Source organism: Cynocephalus volans, chromosome 14, assembly GCF_027409185.1.
Source record: "Cynocephalus volans isolate mCynVol1 chromosome 14, mCynVol1.pri, whole genome shotgun sequence".
NCBI classification, from domain to species: domain Eukaryota; kingdom Metazoa; phylum Chordata; class Mammalia; order Dermoptera; family Cynocephalidae; genus Cynocephalus; species Cynocephalus volans.
Genome location: NC_084473.1, coordinates 81,262,894 through 81,282,541, shown reverse-complemented (window position 1 = coordinate 81,282,541; position 19,648 = coordinate 81,262,894). Strand labels below are relative to the sequence as shown.

The following is a 19,648-nucleotide window of genomic DNA, read 5'->3' as shown; positions in this document are numbered from 1 at the left end:
AAGACTGTCCTCCTTTTCTTTGACACTGTCCAAGGATTTGGGTTCCATTTTTTTAGCAGCAGAATCCACATCCTTATATAACAAACACAGAGATGAGGCTATTGCCAAAAAAAAAAAAAAAAAAAGCTCTGAACTGTAGCCATGTCAGCGAACTTAAAAGGGACCTATGTTTCTCCCCTCTCTTTTAGGTCATCTTTGCTTTGAACCAGACCCTGCTGCAGCAGGAGAGCCTGCGTGCGGGCAGTCTTCAGATCCCCTACACGATGGAGGATCTCATCAAACACTATAACTGTGGGGACCTCAGCTCTGTCATCCTCAGCCATGACAGCTCCCAGGTGAGCACCCTTTGCCCCGTGCCGAGCTCAGCATGCATCTAAACACAGGAGACATTACCTGCTGACTCCTGGACATCCTGTGTACAAAGAATTGAGGTTTTATAAAGTAGCCTAAAAATAAAACTGGGCAGATTTAGATGTCATTGAGTGAGATGTTGCAGCTAACAAGGTTCTTTATGAACCTTTTAAGAATGGAGGGGGTCATTGATGAGGGTTCATACCAGGATCTCAGTTAAATGATGAAACTTTTAACTATTCCGCAGCAGGCAGCATAAACCAGCCTTCAGAGAGGGGAAGGGATCCGAGTCTGAGGGCTTCCTGGTTGACTTCAATAGCACTTTTGAGAAATGATGGAGCCAAACTTTGGCCGCAGCTTTTGGTGCTTCTAAGAACACATGAGCATGGTGTGGCTGTTCATGTGTTCATGGAATTCTTACGGGGTGGTGCATAAGAACTGGGAAGGCTGCCAGCATTTGTAGACATGGGTCATTCTGTCCTGCAGTATTGCAGGATGTGTGGCCACACTGGTGGAGTGAGGCCCAGGACAGGCCTTAGCTGTAGGCCATCTTCCTTCCAGGGGAAGGAAGTTTCTGGTCAGGCCTCAGAGGATTGCAGCACCCCTACAGGAGGGAGGTAGGACAGATATTTGTTATGCTGTTATCAACAAGCTTCCCATGGGACAAACCATGGCACCCTCTGCACCCAACTAAGATCATGTGGAAGTGGCAAGTGGCGGCTAAGCTTCTGAGGTAGGGGAGTGTGTTGTCTCCCCCCACCAGGACCAGTGTCCTTATGCACAGGATGCTGAAAGGAGAGAAGGGAGCTAGCAGGTGTGGGTAATACTGTCCAGGAGTGTGTTAGATCTGGGGACCCTGCCATGAGAAAATGTGTGTGAACGTAAGAGGTGAAGAAGGAATAGCATCAGTGGGGAGAGGGACAATACAGGCTGAGTCCAGCATTGGCCCAGGAAGGTGACATTTCAGTAATAGCAGAAGTGTCAATTAGTGTATACAAAGTATTAATACTGCCTTATCTATGTAGTAGTCCTACCAGGACGCTCCTTGCAGGCTGTCCTAGTGCACGTGAAACCTTGGGCAAATATTTTCTGGAGATAGGGGATATGTGTATAAACAATTCAATTAAATAATAATGTATTACAAAATTAATGAATACCTGTGAGGTATAGAGACATACTGATAAAAATTTAAAATAACGGGCAACAAAGTGGTACTTAAGTAGTTATATATTTTCTGATCAAAGCACATGATGATTCTTCATAGTGTCCGGTCACATTTCCTTTTGTACAATTCCAGGAACAATGTCCTTTTCCTTCTTTTTTGTCAAATGTGCCCTTCTTGGCTAATTTCTTATTTCCTACCACAAGAAAAAGATAGCAGTACTGTTATCACTCACAATGTCATTGATCTTCAAAGCTTATTTGTATTGAAACAATATGATCTTCTTGGTTCTACGGTTCTCTAATGTCGTCTCTTTCATGATGGTTACCTCCTTACTCAGGGTGTTGCAGTGGCTATCATGCCACCCACAATATGGACTTCTAAGGATTCTCTCAAATGTTGCATACTGTGCTTTGCTGTTGATGACCACAAATGCAAGTCTTTCATAGAATGTGCAGGAAAAGATGAACAATAATATATTTTCTGGTCATGTTAAATTTATTGTTTGGAATTTTATAGCATAAAAATAGAACAATACACACACAATAACAGAAGTGTCAAAAGATGTAGTCGTGAGTGTTCCAGAAAGTCTAGAGAGAGAGGAAGTAAAACCAGGCAAAGCAAAGCAGGAGGAAAGGAACAAGAAACATTAAAAAGGGAATAGTAGAGTTGAGAGTGGTGATAATTCTTAACATGCATTCTTGGTGGGGGTGGGGAAATAGGAAGAAGTTCAATATCAGTTGGGAAATCAACATTTGAAGCAGCAGAAAAAAGTTAGTATAGGTGGAGAATTTGGAAATTATGTGATCAAATGTGAGGCTGATGGAACAGAGGGGACAGACAGTCTTGTGCATTTCTCTCCCTGGGCTCCTCCGTACCTATGCTGCCTGCAGGGCCCCTGCAGGTGGTGTGGGGTGTCAGGGAGTATGGCTGCTGCCATGATTGAGGGCCAGGCTGGTCAGGGCTGAGTGGCGCAGGCTGAGAGTGACATCTGGAGTTTAGAAGGTGGAGCAGGAGGGCAGTGGGAGGTCACCTGCGCGGTTGGGTCTCCTGTGTGGAGAGGATGGTGGAAAGGGAGTGCTCTGTTGAAGAGAGATTTTGGGAAATGGACAGGTGGATCTTACATAAATGGCAGGATTAAAAAAAACAGACATCAGAGTAGAGGATGAAAGCTGTTGATTTTTTTTTTTTGGCTGGCCGGGACAGGGAGAAGGCTGTTGATTTGAAAATGAAGGAATATCATTTCAAAGAAATAGCAAAAGTAGATCTGTTATGCATAAAATGGAAATTAATGGCTGTGTCACAGAGTGTAAGGACTTTCCAAAAACTTTGAAGAGGTTACTGGAAGTAGGCGAAGTAGGCAGCATAGTGAGTAAGGTAGTGGTTAACATCGCTGAGTCCCTGGGTAGAGGCCAGAGCATTCATTCAAGGAAGGGGTGGGGAGCCCAGGTTTGGGAAGCCAGACAGGAGTGGGGCGAGGGGAGAAAGCATAGCATGCCAGCCTCACCTGCAGCTACCCAGTCGCAAGAACCACCCCGATTGTCACAATTTTGGTGTACTTGCATCTTGTCATCAGCCAGAATACCGAAACCGGCTGACATCTGTACCAGAATCAGGTGAAATTCTTGCCAGGAGGGCAAAGACCACTGGAGAAAGAGAGAGAAATAGGAAGTGGAGAAATAATGAAGATGTAAATGTATAGAATTTATAAAATAGCTAAAAGTTAATAGAATTTCATGTTTTTGGTAGTAGAACCATAATTATTAATCCTAAAATATGTACTATATAAAATTATTATTTTTTTTAAAAGCATGCATGAATCAAACAAGTTAAAATTATGGATCTGCTATGCAAAGATATGTTCTCGGTATATAAACGCATGACATCCGAGTCATTTAAATGGAACAAAGGTACTGTTTTAAGTAGCCTAAGAGTTCTTGCTGTGCGCGTCACTGAGTATGTTTTCACTCTGGTCACGGAGAGTGACATTATAGTTGGAAACAGCGCACGGGGACTCCAAGAATGGCGTGTCTCCCTTCGCCCTTCTCTTGACAGCGTCCTCACCCTCCAGGCTGGAGGATTTGACGCTCAAGTGAAGCAGCTTTGTTAATTACTCTGTTGCCCTTATTTTCGTTTTATTTGGGCGGAGGTCCCCAATTTTGTCAACGCCACGCTGCCGCCGCAGGAACGCACCACTGCGCAGGAGATCGACCGCTACCTGCGCCGGGAGCTGATCTACAAGCGCAACGAGAGGATGGGGCGGCGGGTGAAGGCCCTTCTGGAGGAGTTCCCCGACAAGGGCTTCTTCTTTGCCTTTGGAGCGGGTGAGTTGCAGACTGCCTCCGATGAGACTCTGGGCTCCGATGCTTCTGCCATGAAGGCGATGTTGAGGTGAGCGCCTGCTCAGTGCCCATGTCAGCCGCATGGATAGGCTGGCACGTGTGATGTCACCCATAGCTCTCTCCACAGGCGGCTTATGTGTGACACTAAAGCCAGCTGGGAAAAAGCCCTTAATCCCAGCTTCTTTCGGGCACCTTTTACTTTTTTAACTGTCACTAAAGTTTGTCTCTTTTCAGACTTCTGGACTCCAGAAGCAGGAGAGAATACAATTGTGTTGTTTTTGGCCACCAAGTTTGTGGATTTATCTTGGGGGACCATTAATCAGCCTACCACAATCTGAAAATCAATTAATGTAATATGCCATGTTAATAGAATAAAGGACAAGAGCCACATGATCATTTCAGTAGACACAGAAAAAGCATTTAACAAAATGCAACACTCTTCCATGATAAGAGACTCATCAAACTAGGAATAAAAGGGAACTTGATGAACCTGCTAAAGGACTGCTATGAAAAATCCCCAGATAACATCATGTTTCTTGGTGAAAGACTGAATGCTTTTCTCCTAAGATAAGGAACAAGATAGGGGTATTTGCTCTCATCACTTTTATTCAACTTTGCAGTGAAGGTTCTCTCCAGGGAAATTAGACAAGGGAAAGAAATAAAAGGCATCCAGATCAGAAAAGAGGAAACCAGTTGGGATATCTCCTTTTGCAGATGACATGATCTTGTGTATAGAAAATCGTAAGTAATTCACAAAATAAAACAAAAACAAAAACCAAAAAGTCCCCAAACCCCAAAAACCATCAGAACTAATAACCAAGTTTAGGATACGGGGTTTCAGGGTAGAAGATTAATGTACAGAAATCAGTTGTATTTCTATATCCTAGCAATGAATAATCTGAAAATGCAATTAAGAAACCAGTTCCATTTACAACGGCATAAAAATACTTAGGAATAAATTAACCAAGTAAGGTGCAAGATGTACAATAAAAACTACAAAATTTCATTGAAAGAAATTAAGGTAGACCTAAATAATGGATAGATAACACATGTTCATGGATTAGAAAACTTCACATGGTTAAGATGACGATATTCCTCCAAGTGGTCTATAGATTTGGTGTAATTCCTACCGAAATCCCAACTGGTTTCTTTTCAGAAATCGACAAACTGATCCTAAAATTCATATGGAAAAGAAAGGCCCCAGGATAGTGAAAAGTCTTGAAAAAGAAGACAAAGTTGAAGGATGCACACTTCCTGACTCCAAAACTTAATACAAAGCTACATTAATCCAGATGGTGTGGCACTGGCATGATAATAGATGCACAGGTCAATGGAATAGAATTGAGAGTCCAGAAATAAACCCTGACATTTATGGTCAGTTGATTTTTGGTGAAGTTGTCAAGATAATCCAATAGGGAAGGAATAGTCTGTTTAACAAATGGTGCTGGGACAAGTGGATATACATATGTAAAAGAATGAAGTTGGATCCCTATTTCACCCCATGTAGAAAAACTAGTTCAAAATAGATCATAGACCTAAATATAAATGCCCAAACTATGACATTCAAAGAAGAAAACATAGGAGTAAATCATTTTGACTTTGGATTAGGTAATGGTTTCCTAGACAGGACATTAAAAGCTCAAGTGACAAATGAAAAAGTAGATAAACTGGACTTCCTCAAAATTATTTCTTCCTTCCCACTGTGTATACTTTTCATTTCATTTTTTTTTTTTGTCTCATTGCACCATCCAGGGCTTCTAATATGATGCTAAATTGGAGTGGTGACAGGGGACATCCTTGCCTTGTTCCCAGTTTTAGGGGGATCTCATTTAGTTTCTCACCAGTAAGTATGATGTTAGCTGTAGTTTTTTACAGACAAACAAAAATTAAGTTGAGGAAGTTCTCCTCTATTCCTAATTTGCTGAGCATTTTCATCAGTGGGTGTTAGATTTTGTCAAATGCTTTTTCTACATCAATTGATATGATCATATGAGTTTTCTTTTTTAGCCTCTTATATGGTGGACTACATTCATTGAGTTTTGAATGTTTGACCAGCTTTGCATATCTGAAATAAATCCCACTTGTGGACTTGTGGTATATGTTCTTTTTACAAATTGTTGTGTTGCTAATATTCTGTTGAGGATTTTCATATCTATGTTTATGGGAGATACTGGTTTGCAGTTTTCTTTTCTTGTAATGTCTTTGTCTGGTTTTGGTATTAGGGTGATGTTAGCCTTATAGAACGAGTGAGGAAGTATGCCCCCTGTGTCTGTTTTCTGGAAAGGGCTGTAGAGAATTGGTATTCTTTCTTTCTTAAATGTTTGGTAGAATTTATCAGTGAAACCAACTGGGCCTGGTGCTTTCTCTTTGGGAAAGTTATTAATTGTCGATTTTATTTATTAAGTAGATACAGGCTTATTCTTCTTCTGTGAGTTTTGATAATTTGTGTCTTCCAAGGAATTGTCCAGTTTCAACTAAATTATCAAATTTGTGGGCATAGAGTTGTTAATAATATTCCTTTATTATCCTTTTACTGTCCCTGGGATCAGTAGTTATGGTCCTCTTCTGTTTCTGGTATTAGTAATTTGTGTCTTTTCTCTTTTTCCTTTGGTTAGCCTAACCAATCTTTTTTTGGTTTTGTTGATATTCTGTATTGATTTCATATTTTCAATTTCATGATTTCTGCTTTAATTTTTATTTCCTTTCTTCTGCTTGATTTAGACTTAAATTGCTCTTCTTTCTCTAGTTTTCTAAGGTAGAAGCTTAGATTATTGATTTTAGATCTTTCTTCTTTTCTAATACATTTAATGTACGAATTTCCCTCTAAGCACTGCTTTTGCTGTATCTGCAAATTTTGAGTTTTATTTTCATTTTCATTTAGCTCAAACTTCTCTTAAACTTCTCTTAAATCTCCCTTGAAACTTCTTCTTTGACCCACGTGTTATTTAGAAATGTGCTGTTTAATCTTTACATATTTTCAGGTTTTCAGCTATCTTTGTGTGATTGATTTCTAGTTCAGTTCAGTTGTCTGAGAACATACTGTTTGATTTCTATTCTTCTAAATCTGCTGAGGTGTGTTTTATGACCCAGAACTTGGTGATATTGAGAGGAGGGGCCTTTCGGGAAGTGATTAAGTCATGAATGGATTAGTGCCTTATAAAAGGGCTAGAGGGAACTAGCTGAGGCCCTTTTTTGCCCGTCCACCTTCCACCATGTGGGGACACAGTGTTTGCCCCTTCTGCCATGAGGACAGAGCAAGAAGGCCCTCACCAGTCACTGAATGCCAGGGTCTTGGTCTTGGACTTCCCAGCCTCCAGAACTATGAGAAGTAAATTTCTGTTGCTTATAAATTACTTAGTCTGTGGCACAGGTGGACTAAGACATGTTTGCTGTAACTTTAGATGTCAGAGGCTTCAGTTTCCTCTGGTGTTGTTTCTTTGCCTACCCTGTTGCCTTTGGGTTTTCCTAAGAATTCTTCTTAAAGTGTCTGAGTCTTGCGGCTCTTTCAGCTGTAATCCACTATTATTTTATTGGAGACCTGTTGATGTGCTGCTAAAGTGAATATGCCACTTAACATCCACTAGGCCATAATAAAAAAGATGGATCATAACAAGTTTTGTTGAATATGTGGAGAAATTGGCATCCTCAGGCATTGCTGTTGGGATTGTAAAATGGTGCAGCCATTGTGGCAAACTGGCAGTTTTTCAAAATTAAACATAGAGCTATCATTTGACTCAGCATTTCAACTCTCACACATATAAATACACACACACACACACACACACACACACACACACACACACACACACACGAGAATTGAAAACATTTATCTTAGGTCTGGCCCATGGCTCACTTGGGAGAGTGTGGTGCTGATAACACCAAGGCCACGGGTTCAGATCCCTATATAGGGGGGGCTGGTTAGCTCACTTGGGAGAGTGTGCTGATGACAACACCAAGGCAAGGGTTGAGATCCCCTTACCGGTCATCTTTAAAAAAAAAAGAAAAGAAAGAAAACATTTATCTTCACAAAAACTTGCACATGAATGTTCACAGCAACATCTGTAAAATGAAATATTATTTGGCTGTAAAAAGGAAGAAGTATTGATACATGCTACAACATGGATAAAAAAAAAATCATGCTAACATGCTAAGTGAAAAAAGCCAGTTACAAAATTCCACATATTGTTTGACTACGTTTATATGAAATGTCCAGAATAGGGAAATTCATAGAGACAGAAAGTAGATTAGTGGTTGCCAGGGGCTGGGGGCAGGGAGGAATAGGGAATGACTGCTAATGGGCACACTTTTCTTTTTGGGATGATAAAAATGTTTTAAAATTAAATAGTGGCTGTGGTTGTGCAACTTTCTCAATATACTAACAATCACTGAATTGTATTATATTCAAATAAAGCTGTTGTAAAAAATGAGGGGTTTGGCTCCTACATCTTGTTCATTGAAAGGCTCCACCACAGGTCACATCACAGTTGCTGCCTTCAGTGGTGCACGGGCATCTGTGTGGGTGCCTTCCCTCTTCTCTAAGGCTTGTGGTCTGTGTTTGGATTGTGCACTGTGTCCTTGTCTGATCTGTCTCAACACATGGCTTTCTGTAACAAAGCTGTTAGGCAGGGTCTCACCGTTGAGGCACACAGACAGTGCTGTAGGCCCCAGATGCCGCCCATGACTCTTCTGCACAAATGGAAGGTCCCCTTGGGGCTGGAGTGCAAGGCTGCCAGCCTGCATGGTGGCTTTCACTGCCACTCCAGCTGGACTCAGTTGATCTCCCACAAGTTTCCCTGTATGTCCAGTGTTGGCATAATGGGGTGCTGGGTGGAGGGGAGAGGTAGGCACGGGTTCTGGGCTGGTGCAAGTCTGGGCAGCAGGTTAGTTTGATCTGAGCACTTCAGAGCGTGGGCCCTCTGGATGGGAATTGTGCCAGGTGATGGCATGGGTGACATTGCAAAATCTGGGCTTGCTTGATTCTCAGGGCACAGTTCATCATATTGATGCAGAGCTGAATAGACGCCTCATAGCCCCTGGGCACTTCTGGTGTCAGGAGTACCTAGGATGGCTCCTTCTAGGGCCATGTTATCTTCCTGTGGCTGCTCTCTCCCTGCACCTTTTGGAGGCTAAATTGAGCAGAGGGAACCACAGAAATTGCTCCCAAATCCTTAGCCTTGGCATTTAAAAAGCTGTGTGGCTAGCAAACTTTTAATTGCAAAGTGAGGTTAGCCAAAAACTGAAAACACTGGAGTTGTTTAAAATCAAACAGCAGCATTTGTTCCGGAGATCTGGAGGTAAAATGTGAAGAGGAGGAATGGAGCTATCTTTGGAGTAGGAGAAAAATGGAAGCCAGAGGTGCAAAGTGGAAACTATAATTGCTTGTTCTAAATTGCTATTTCCCCATTCCCAGAGAAATAAATAACCTATGATGAGTGACGAAAGACAAGATGGTTTTTCTTAAATGTTGATCTTAAATTGGCTCATGCTGATTTCTGTCTCCTGGCTTGCTGGGGGTTACTTTGCCAGTGACCTTAGCCTCCTAGCCCAGCCTGCATTTCTAGGCCACAGCTACACTTTCTGTACTGGTAATAATCTGGTCTAGGCTGCAGAGAGGATTGGAGAGGATGGTTTTGCCAAACTTTTCCACTTGGGGGTGAGGACTCTTGCTCCCCTCCCTGTGGGAAGGCCTATAGTGAGGGGTGGGGTGGGGGAAAGTGGTTGTCAAGAAATATTAGAGAGAGCCATCTCTCAGGTGCCTGAAAGTGCTTCCTGAGCCCCTGCTAATCCACGGACACCCCCTTTGATGCATGGGAGTTTCATGGGGCCTTTTGCCTTCTTTCTGGGTAGGCTCCCTGCTATTTGTGGCATTGCTATTTATAAGGCTCTTAGGGGGTCCCCTGCTTGTGGCTCCTGAGACCACCATGGGCTTGTCCTACACAGAGGCCTCTAAGAAGACAGATCTCAGATTAGGTTGCTTTTGCTTTTTCTAGAAGGTGATGATTGGGTAGTAGCTGCTCCTTCAGCCACACCAGCCTACCTGTTTCTCCAGAGAGCACATTTGTCTTTCTTTCCAGGGTAGGGAACTCCCTTATTTCCAAACCAGTGCTCTCATCCTTTGGGGTCCTGCTCACATGCCACCTCCTCTGGGAAGTCTTATCAGGTGTCCCCTCAGCTGAGTTGAGTCCAGGCAGCTCGCTGCACTGTTCTGATCTTCAGTGTCCTCATCTCTGAAATGCTTCTTATCCAGCCCTGCCTGCCTTGCAGAACTGTTGTGAGACCCAATTCTAGAAGCTCTCTGGAACTGCACTGTGCTGGGCAGGTGGTGGGGGGCAGGGTAATTTCTCTGTTCTGGGATGTGTATTTGGGGAGTGTTTGGTGGTCTGAGAGCTGCAGCATTTCCGATTGTTTTTCTCCGCACAGGTCATTTCATGGGCAACAACACAGTGCTGGATGTCCTGCGGCGCGAAGGCTATGAGGTAGAACACGCCCCCGCTGGACGACCCATCAACAAGTAACCTTCCTGTGCTTCTGTCCTAGTTGGGGAGCCACTAGGCGAACCGAGACCCCCACAGGCCTGCCTGGGCACCAGGGTGGGCTGCTAACCTGAGGGGCTCAGAGGACCCCAGCACACCAATTACCCCTAGGCCTGGGAGCAGTGGCCATTAGATGGGCACTTGGCACTGGCTCAGCTGGCACCCCATGTGGCTGGGGTTGTCAGATAAGGGTTGGCTGGGTGGGCACTTTTGGCTGCAGAGGCCACACTGGCCTGTTCCTTAGCAGTGTTTGGAGAGGAAAGGAAGACGAAGGGAAGGTTGCCACGGAATCTTGGGCAATTAGGTAATCAGGCTTAATGCTCAGTGCCTTTCAACCTAGGCCTTTTTGAAGTTTTAGGGAGGCTGAATGGCAGAAATAGGATATAATGGTGGGTCAGAGGGGCTGGAGGTGCAGGGAGTACCTGTCTGATGCCTCTTGGAGGCAGGAGCAAAGCTCCTCTTTCTGAGCTGTTTCCTCCTCCCTAGGTTTGTTTATTTCACGTTTTTATGCAGAATCACCCTCTGCCCCCATGGATCTTTCTGTAAAGAACTCAGGAAGCCCAGACCCCAGCTCTTCAGCAATGCTGTCCATCCCACACTGGCCTCCCTACGAGTCTCCACCCTCTTTCCAGTCCCCGTGGGCAAAGGAGGTCCTGCCCTATCCCCTGTATTAGTTTGCTTGGGCTGCCATAACAAAATACCACAGACTGGGGGGCCTAAATGAACAGAAATTCATTTTCTCACAGTTCTGGAAGCTGGAAGTCCAAGATCAATGTGTCAGCAGGTTTCTTCTCTCCTGAAGCCTCTCTCCTTCAGAAGGTGCAAATGGCCACCTTCTCTTGGTGTCCTTATATGGCCTTTTCTCTGTGAGCATGTATCCATGGCGTCTTTTCTTATAAGGACACCAGTCCTATTGCATTAGGGCCCATCCTAATGGCCTCACTTTAACTGACAGGGCCTTTAAAGGCCCTATCTCCAAATATAGTCATATTCTGAGGTACTGGGGTTTGGAGCTTCAACAATTCAGCCCCTAACCCCTCCTCATTCTTCTTGCCCTAACTCCCTCCAGATTGGTGGTCACCAGTGCCCCCTCCTGGCAGAGATCTCAGCTGTAGTGAGAGTAGTCCAGGACGCAGATGCCGGTCCCCTCTGATAGAGGATCCAGCTGTGTGTGTGGTGTGTGCGTGTTGTGTGTGTGTGTTGCTTGTTGTTCCCAAGCTCCCTCACTCTGTCTCTAACCCTGACACCTGCCCCTGGGGGAAGAGAAGTCAAAAGCTCTCCCCGAGATTCTGATGCACAGTGCGGGCTGAGAACCAGTGCTCTCATGAAACTGGGCTGCTCACACTTCCCCGGGGAGGAAAATAACATTTATTGATGGATTGTCAGGGGGTACCCAGGTTCACATGGACTTTCTGTTAATCCTCAACCCAGCCTGCAAGGTTGATGAAGAAACTGTGAAAGGTCACACAGCTAATCAGAGCCAGGATACAGCTCAGACTCCTCCACCCCAAAACCCTTCTCTTTCTGCCCTCTTCTCCCACCTTTTACTTTCCAGCTTCTTTGTCTTTGTTTGTGCAGTTTCATCTGCCACAGATTCATTCACCACCACCCCTCCCAGCTCTCTCTATCAGAATCTGTGAGATCCAGTGCAGATGTCACATCTTCCACCACTGCTCTAGCCTGGGTTTACTCTCTGTGTGAGCCCAAGGAATTTGGTTTGTGTTTCTGCAGCAGCCTTGAGTAAGAGCTCTCTCCTTCTTCTAGAACTTTCAGGACAAGGATCTAATTTTCAAAACTGAGATCCTGAGAAGTACCCATCCTGGCACCCGACACACAGTGGGGTCTTAATTAGGGTTGGTAAATAATATCTGTTGCTGTGAATGCCCATGTGCATTCATTTATTCACCAGTGGGGGTACCTGAGAGATTTTAGTGGTGAACTTGCACGTGGTGGTCCTAGGTGAAGCCATGAGCAAAGATAAGGTCTCCAAAGGAGCTCCTGTTCAGGGAGAAGGGACAGGGGGTGGGGGGAGGGAACCAGAATGGGAGAAATGCCCACAGTGAGGAGCCTGGCAAGGAGGACCAGGGCAGTGTAGAGATACCTGCTTCTTTCTTCCTCTTCTCAGCAACCACATGAAAGTCCTTGAGGCATGATTCTGATCATATGGAACTTGAATTTGGGGCAGGCTTGTGTGAGTGGGAGCAGGAGGGCTGCTAAATGGTGACCCAGCTTACTCTAGGCCCAGCCAGCACCCTGAGTCTTGGGGTAGGCCAGTATTAGGAAGACAGAGATGTGTGTGTGTTGGGGTGTGGGAAGGCAACTGGCAGCCATGACTCTCCACCTGTCAGCAGGCTGGAAAACACAGAAAATGCTCCTGGCTGTGAAGTTGCCCTTCCCTGGGCACAGAAGAGGAAGAGATGGGGTAGACCAGCCTGTGGGGCTGGTCTGCAGAGGGCTTAGCCACTTCCCTCTGGGATAATGAGTACTGTGTTAGTTTTCTATTTCTGCCATAACAAATTATCAAACTCAATAGCCTAAAACAACACAGAATTATTAATTTACAGTTCTGTGGATCAGAAGTCTGACACAAGGTCTTGCTGGCTAAAATCAAGGTGTTGGAAGGGCTACATTACCTTTTGGAGGTTTTAGAGAATTTTTTTTCCAGCTTCTAGAGGCTGCCCACATTCTTTGGCTTGTGGTCCCTTCCTCCATCCTCAAAGCCAGCAATGTTGCATCCCTATGCCCATTCTTCTGTAGTTACATCTCCGTCTGACCACAGAAAAGGTCTCTGGTTTTAAAGGCCCATGTGATTAGATTGGGCACACCTGGTTAATCCAGGATACTGTCCTCAGTTTATGGCCCTTGGCTTAATCATATCTGCAAAATTCCTTTTACCATGAAAGGTGACATATTCAGAGTTTCTGTGGGCTAGGACATGGACATCTTTGGAGGTGATTATTCTGCCTACCATGGATGCTAGTGAGGATGGGGCTACACAGTGGGGTGCTCTAAGGTTTTGACTAACCTTCTAGGGTATATACAACTTCATTCATCCTCACATAGAGGGACTGGGAGAGTGGGGGATGCACATGAAGGGAGCATCGACTGTGTGCTCAGCACTGTGTGAAGCATGGTGCACGGGCTGTTCTAATCCTCGTAGCAACCAGGTGAGATAGGGCAATTTTACACAAGCAGCAGAGCATGGGCTCTTTCCTGGATACCATACATCGTTCTTTGTGTCTATGCAAAGCAGAGAAGCCATGTCAACCAGTGTGGTTTTTTTTTTTTGGGCTGTTGGCTGGTATGGGGACCCAAACCTGTGTCCTTGGTGTTATAAGGCTGTGCTCTAACCAACTGAGCTAACTGGCAACTAATGTGTTTCTTTCTTGGAGACTTCCATGGAGTAAGGAGACTGTGAAATGCAGGCAGAGGACAGGCAGGCTATCAGCACTAGACAGTTCTATTTATGGCCCAAATAACCAGAGGCCTAGCCTTCCCGAGTAACTAAAGGTTTAGCTAAACTATGAGGATTCAGACGGACCAAAACATGGTAACCTAGGGTTTGAGGCAGTGACAGGATGCTCAGGCCAGTCCAGAAGCTCTGGGATGGAATGGGATGTGTTCAGCAGCTGGAATTTTCTGTTCCTGGTAGAGGAACAGCCACCCCTACTGCCCTAGGGACCCTTAAACCTGTATCTGAGCCCATGTGAGTATTTGTCCATAGGATCGCTCTCTGGAGACTACAGTGACACTAATCTGTACTCTCCATATTTTCTACAGTGAAAATGGATTAGCTTTATGTCCTGAAAAAAAATCTCAACAATGAATGTTATTTAAACATGGCACTGAATCCTTGTTGGGACCTTGGGCAAATCAGTCTGTTTTTGTGGTCCTCAGTTCCCTCAATTGTGAAGTGGGTGTTATGATTCCACAGGACCTCTCAGCTCAGAGATATGAGAGAGATCAATAACTAGGAAGAGTAAAGCTAATTTCTTCTTGAACATTTCCCCACCCTCTGCTCAGGCTATTAACTTGGTCCTCAAGCCATGGCCTTGGCTACCTGGAGTAACTAGGCTAAGGTCTTCTTTGGTCTGTTGTGAATTGAACAGAAACAAAGCTGTGATTTGTCGCACTGTGAGGATCCACTACTTTAAGCCATAGAGCATAGCCCCAGTGAGTTTTAGATAGTGTTTCTTGCTATGTCAAAGCAACAGACTTTTCTTGAGTGCCTATTGTGTACCAGGGCCTGTTTGGGGCACGTGGAGGCCAAAGTTGACACATACATAGTGCCTGCCATTGGCAGAGGGCCTGGGCATGGGGGCTACCTGACCATTTGCTCCTGAATCCTGTAGGAGATCACCTGAATCTTGGAGAGCCTTGGGTGGGGCATGCTCCCTCTTTAGGCCCCAGTTTCTTTGTTGGAACAATGAAAGGGTTTATCTAAGTGGTGCCACAGTTATGTGCCAAGCATTGTTCTGGGTGCTGGAGACAGTTATGAATATAGTAGGTCCTGTTCTCCAGGGACCTTCTAGCTATGACTTTATGATTCTGGAGTCCCCAGTCTCAGGTTCAGAGTGGGGTCCTTTTCTCTTCCTTTGCCATTTGAGGAATTCCTGTCACTTTCCTTCTTTGCCCAACCTAGATCTTTCCCTTTTTTGTTTTCCTTCTCTTATAACTCCTCCTTTCCTCATGCAGGTCATTAATACTAACTGACCTCTCATGTTCTGTTAGATTGTGGGTCACAACTGAAGCCCACTTCTGGCAGGTAGATGGTTTGTCAACGCTGAATAAGAGCAAAGTAACTGAGTTCTTATGTGAGCTGATCAGCTATACCCACATCATTGGAGGAAGAAAGCCCCAAACATGCCACATATGCTTCCTCAGGCAGATGGGAGCTTCAGGCCAGTCACTGTCTACACAAGGAGACAATGGGCTTGACCTCTGGTGGCTGGAATTCTTTTACTGCCCTCCCTCCCCCAAACCCTTGACAAAAATTCTGTTGTAGTAAGAAACTTGGTCCTTCTAATGGCTTATTCCTTCACTGGAAGAGTTGTTTGGGGACCATAGTCACCTTTATGGGAAAATTAGAAGCAAGTTGGAGTTTCCCATCAGTTATGAAAATTTATGTTCCCTTTGGGAAAGATGTTTTAAGGCCAGATCAGAGGATGAGGTGGTTAGAAGCCAGCCCTGTGAACACTTCACCTGGAGACAGGGTGGGCTACTAACTGCCAGAGAGCCTCTTTCTGAATAAAGCCCTCATTAGGGTACAGCAAGGGTTAAGGCCTACTTCATTTGTTTTAAGCAGATGGCATTTAAACATTTTCCATCCCTCTTTAAATGCTATAATCTTCAGTGATTTTCTAGACTGTGTGGACCCGTTGGTTGTTGGGAAAATGCAGTAATTACATGCAGTTAAAAAAATCTTAGATTTTCTCCCCAGGGCTAGGAGATTTGGAGAGAGTACAATGAGGATATGTGAGGGAGAAATAAAGGCGTCAAAGTGATCAATTCTCCAGGTGGCTTCAAAAAACGGGTAACTCCTGCCCTCCCTCACCAGATGGAACTTTCAGGTTGTCTGCCGGTTGTGAGGTCCTCAGCCGCAGGAGCCAGGGAGTGTGTGACCCTCGCCATGCCGTGTGACCCTCCTCCAGACACCTTCTCCTTCCACCCTTGTTTACAGAGAGAAGAGTAAAAGGCCTTCGGTGCAGCCCTTTCCATCTGCCATCTTTGCTCCAGAAGCGCCTGCCCCGGAAGCACCGTCACCGGAAGTCGTGTCTGCGGTGCTTTCATCGCTGCCGCCTCACGGGCTCCCGCCCGGAAGTGCCTATCTGCCAGGGGAGGCAGAGCGGAAGTTCCGGAAAAAGCGGAGGCGGACGCAGCGGAGGCATCGACTCCGGCAATTCAGCGACTTGTGGGTCCGCCTGGAGGAGAGGAGGTGAGGCGGGTGGGCCGGCCGGGCGGGCATCTGTCCTTACCCTGGGAGTGTGGGTGATGAGCAGACGCAGGAATGCCCTTCGCATTGGTAGGGATGGCAGTCCCGCTCATGGAGCAGCCCTTCCCTTTCCTCACGGCCGCAGGCACCTGTTGTCTGTCCATTGTGATAGAGGTGACTCCAGATTTAAGGTAGTTGCTTAAAGCAGGGCAAAAGTAACATGTTTATGCTTATTAAAGAGCAAATGTAGGGGTATGTATGAATGGGTCTGTTAAAAATAGAATGAGGCTGGAACAAAGGTTGCAAGGGACTTGATTTTCCAGCCCTGTCTCCACCACAGATCTGGGGGAGTTTGATAGCTTTGCAGAGCTGGAAGCCACTCTGTAGGAATGAGCGTGTTTAACCCCCACATGGTAGGGGAGGGATGGTGACCACAAAATGTACACACTCAGAGATGTCTGGGGGTGGTGGTGGATCACAGGTGGATAGCGGAGCTTGGGTCTGTGGGGTGCAAGGCCATTGGAAGAACATCAGAGAGCATGGGATCCAGGATCCAATTAAATTCAACCCAGACTTACTGAGTTTCTGCTGTTGTGTTGGGTGCTGTGTCTGTGGGGTGAACCAGACAGACATTGGCCCTGCCTTCATGGAGCTCACAGTCTGGTGAGGAAGCCAGATTTTGAGTAGATAATTTGCGAGAAAAGTGTAGGGTGCTGTGGGAATAGTTTGTGTATTATAGGTTACTACTTAGGGTCAGGGGATTAGGAAAAGCCTCCCTGAGGAAGAGTCGTTTTGGCTGATACTAAATAGAAGCCAGGCAAAGTCGAGCCTGTCTGGCTCAGTAGATGCAGGGATCCAGTGCCTGTATAGATGCTTAATAAATGTCAAATGAATGAGTGAATGAACAACAGGATAGGGAAGGGGAAGAGTTGGGGGCAGGGGAAGCAGTGATTTTGCCTGGTGTGGAGGGAACGATAATGTTAAAGAAACCAAGACAAAGTAATTCTGGCTGGAGCCTGGGAAGTGAAGGGGTAGTGGGGTGAGATGGGTCCAGAGGTAAACAAGGAGGGAAGTAGGGAGCCATCGAATGGTTTGAAGCAGGTGACTGATGTGCTGTGTGATTTGCATTTTTAAATGGACAGAGGGCTGGCAGCCAAATAGGACCTGGAGAACAGGGACAGCTCCTCTTAGTGTCCATGTCCCAGGGTGGCTCCTTAATCATCCTTCATGGATGGAGGAATAAATTGGCCTGTTTAGTCCTTTTTCAGCCTGGGCCATTTCCTTTCAAGGTAGTCATGGGCTTTAGCACTTTACACCTGAGCTGAGCTGAAAGAACCAGGTGAGCCTGAGGTCATGGGCCCCAAAGCTCCTACTGTCTTGAGCTGGCATGCCCGCATGGGGTTCACACCAGGCCTGAACTGGGGCGGGTGAGAGAGGCTGAGACCCAAGGAGGAATCCTCGTGACCTGGCTGTGCCTCTGTAGCGCCCAGTGAGGAGGGTCTCTGCCTAATTTTGCCCAGAAGCTAATAATGATTAGCAAACTCTGAATTTGGTCTTCTTACACCAAGACTTTTAATAACCCTTGAACCAAAAACCAAATATCCAGTGGGTAGTTGGCCAGTCTGCTAGTCTTAATATCCTCTATCATTTGGTTTTCTGCTAGCAGTGGCCAAAGACACCAAAGATACAGGACGCCTGTTAACATGCTAATGCCCATTCCTGTCTTTAAAGAGGGGAGATGAAAGCTGTGTGGGCATTTGGGGGACTTGGAGTGTGCAGTGGCTTTCACTGTGCCCTGACACTCTTTCTCTTTGTCCCAGTGCTGTAGTCCCACACCTCCAGGTCCCTGTCCTGGACAGGCACATCTCCACTGAGCTGAGGCTCCCTCGCCATGGGCATTCCTACCACAGCCAAATGGTGGCCAGCAGTGCCTGCCTGTGTCTCTGGACTCCTGTGTTCTGGGTGCTGGTGCTGGCTTTCCAAACAGAGACACCCCTCCTATAATGACTGGAGGAGCCACCAGACCAAGACTGAGCCCTCGGACTGGAAGGAGGGCCTTTCCTGTACTCCACACTTTGGTCTGGCCTTGGTAGGCCCAACCCTACCAAGAGACTTCTCCCGAAGAAGGAACCCAGTGTAGATTCTTATCATTCCAAGAAATGTCTTTGGGTTATTCATCAATGTTGGGGGGAGGTGTACAGTCTTGTAACATAATGAGTTGTATGAAAATAATAAATTGTAAATGAGTTGTATGAAAATAAAAACCGTTTTGTGTGGCCTTTTTTTCTTCTGCGTGATTTGTGTATATCAGGCAAACAACTCTTGCTCACACCCTCTGAACTTATTACTGCTTCTTGCTGGGTCCTACACCACTCAGCTACCTCTGGATCCCTTTGGGCGCTGGCTTTGGATCCTGACCGTTTTCTCCTTCCTGCTGCTCTTCTCCCTGTTTGCTCCTGCTTCTGGGTGCAGGAGTCAGTAGGTCATGGAACTTATGTTCTGCAACTCTCTATTCAGGGGCTGGTGAACAGGGTGCTCCCTGTGCTCTGACAAATGCTTTCCTTGTGTACAGTACATGAACGTGTCTCCCTGACATCTGGAGCCTGGGAGGATGGGTATGCTTTGTCAGAGGTGCTGTGCAAGAAAAGTGGTTTTCAAACTCTACCTTCCTCCTGTCTTGTTATTATTTATATGTCTATTGGCAATATCTTTTCCAAATAAAATCTTGTAGGGAGTCTCTGTATAAAATGAGTAAGACTAGAACTGCCCTGGTTGAGTCTGAACTGGGAACTTGTAGCCCTGCCCAGCAGATCTCCCTTCCCCTAACCACTATGGTTCCCTCCCAGGGTCTCTCACCTGTGGCAAGGTTGCCTTATGGTCCTCCTTCCTGGGCTTCTGAGTAGCTCACAAAACTCCAGAAGGTCTATCCAGGACTTGGGTGGGACCAATAAGAAGTAGTTGTGTTTGTTCCTAATCTGGTTTAGAGTAAGATTGATTTCCTGAGTTTGTAGCTCTGGCTTCCTTTCCAGAGGCTTTCTTGTGAGTTAATTCTTAGTCATTTCCAGGGCCCAAAAGATCTTTGTGGCCTTACTGAAAGGTGGTGTGATGGCAATCAGGAGTCATGTCCATTGCCTTTGCTCCATTCTGTACCCACTGTATTGCAGAGGTAGCTGGACTAAATCTTCCCCAGATTCTCTTGTTGCTATAATTTAGATTCTCCTAATGAGATACACTTACCTGCGGTTTGGAAGGTAGAAGGGGGCAGAGGGTCTTTTTCTTCAGCAGTGGTGGCAGTTATGTGCAGGCCCTGGCAGATACTTTGTGCAGT

General features: G+C 45.6%; 1 protein-coding gene across 2 annotated transcripts in view; it reads left to right on the top strand.

The window, feature by feature from the left end:
* TRABD2A (TraB domain containing 2A) overlaps positions 1–18,517 on the top strand; it is a 57,282-nt gene extending 38,765 nt beyond the window's left edge. Inside the window, exons 3-7 of one of the 2 annotated variants that reach the window (XM_063078913.1) lie at positions 189–335; positions 3,663–3,837; positions 10,276–10,366; positions 16,069–16,323; positions 18,141–18,517. In XM_063078913.1, the coding sequence (XP_062934983.1) occupies positions 189–335; positions 3,663–3,837; positions 10,276–10,366; positions 16,069–16,323; positions 18,141–18,324 (852 nt within the window). In that variant the 3' untranslated portion in view covers positions 18,325–18,517. The remainder of the gene's footprint in view (positions 1–188; positions 336–3,662; positions 3,838–10,275; positions 10,367–16,068; positions 16,324–18,140) is intronic. The other variant, XM_063078914.1, reaches the window with a different exon arrangement.
* Positions 18,518–19,648: the final 1,131 nt, after the last annotated feature.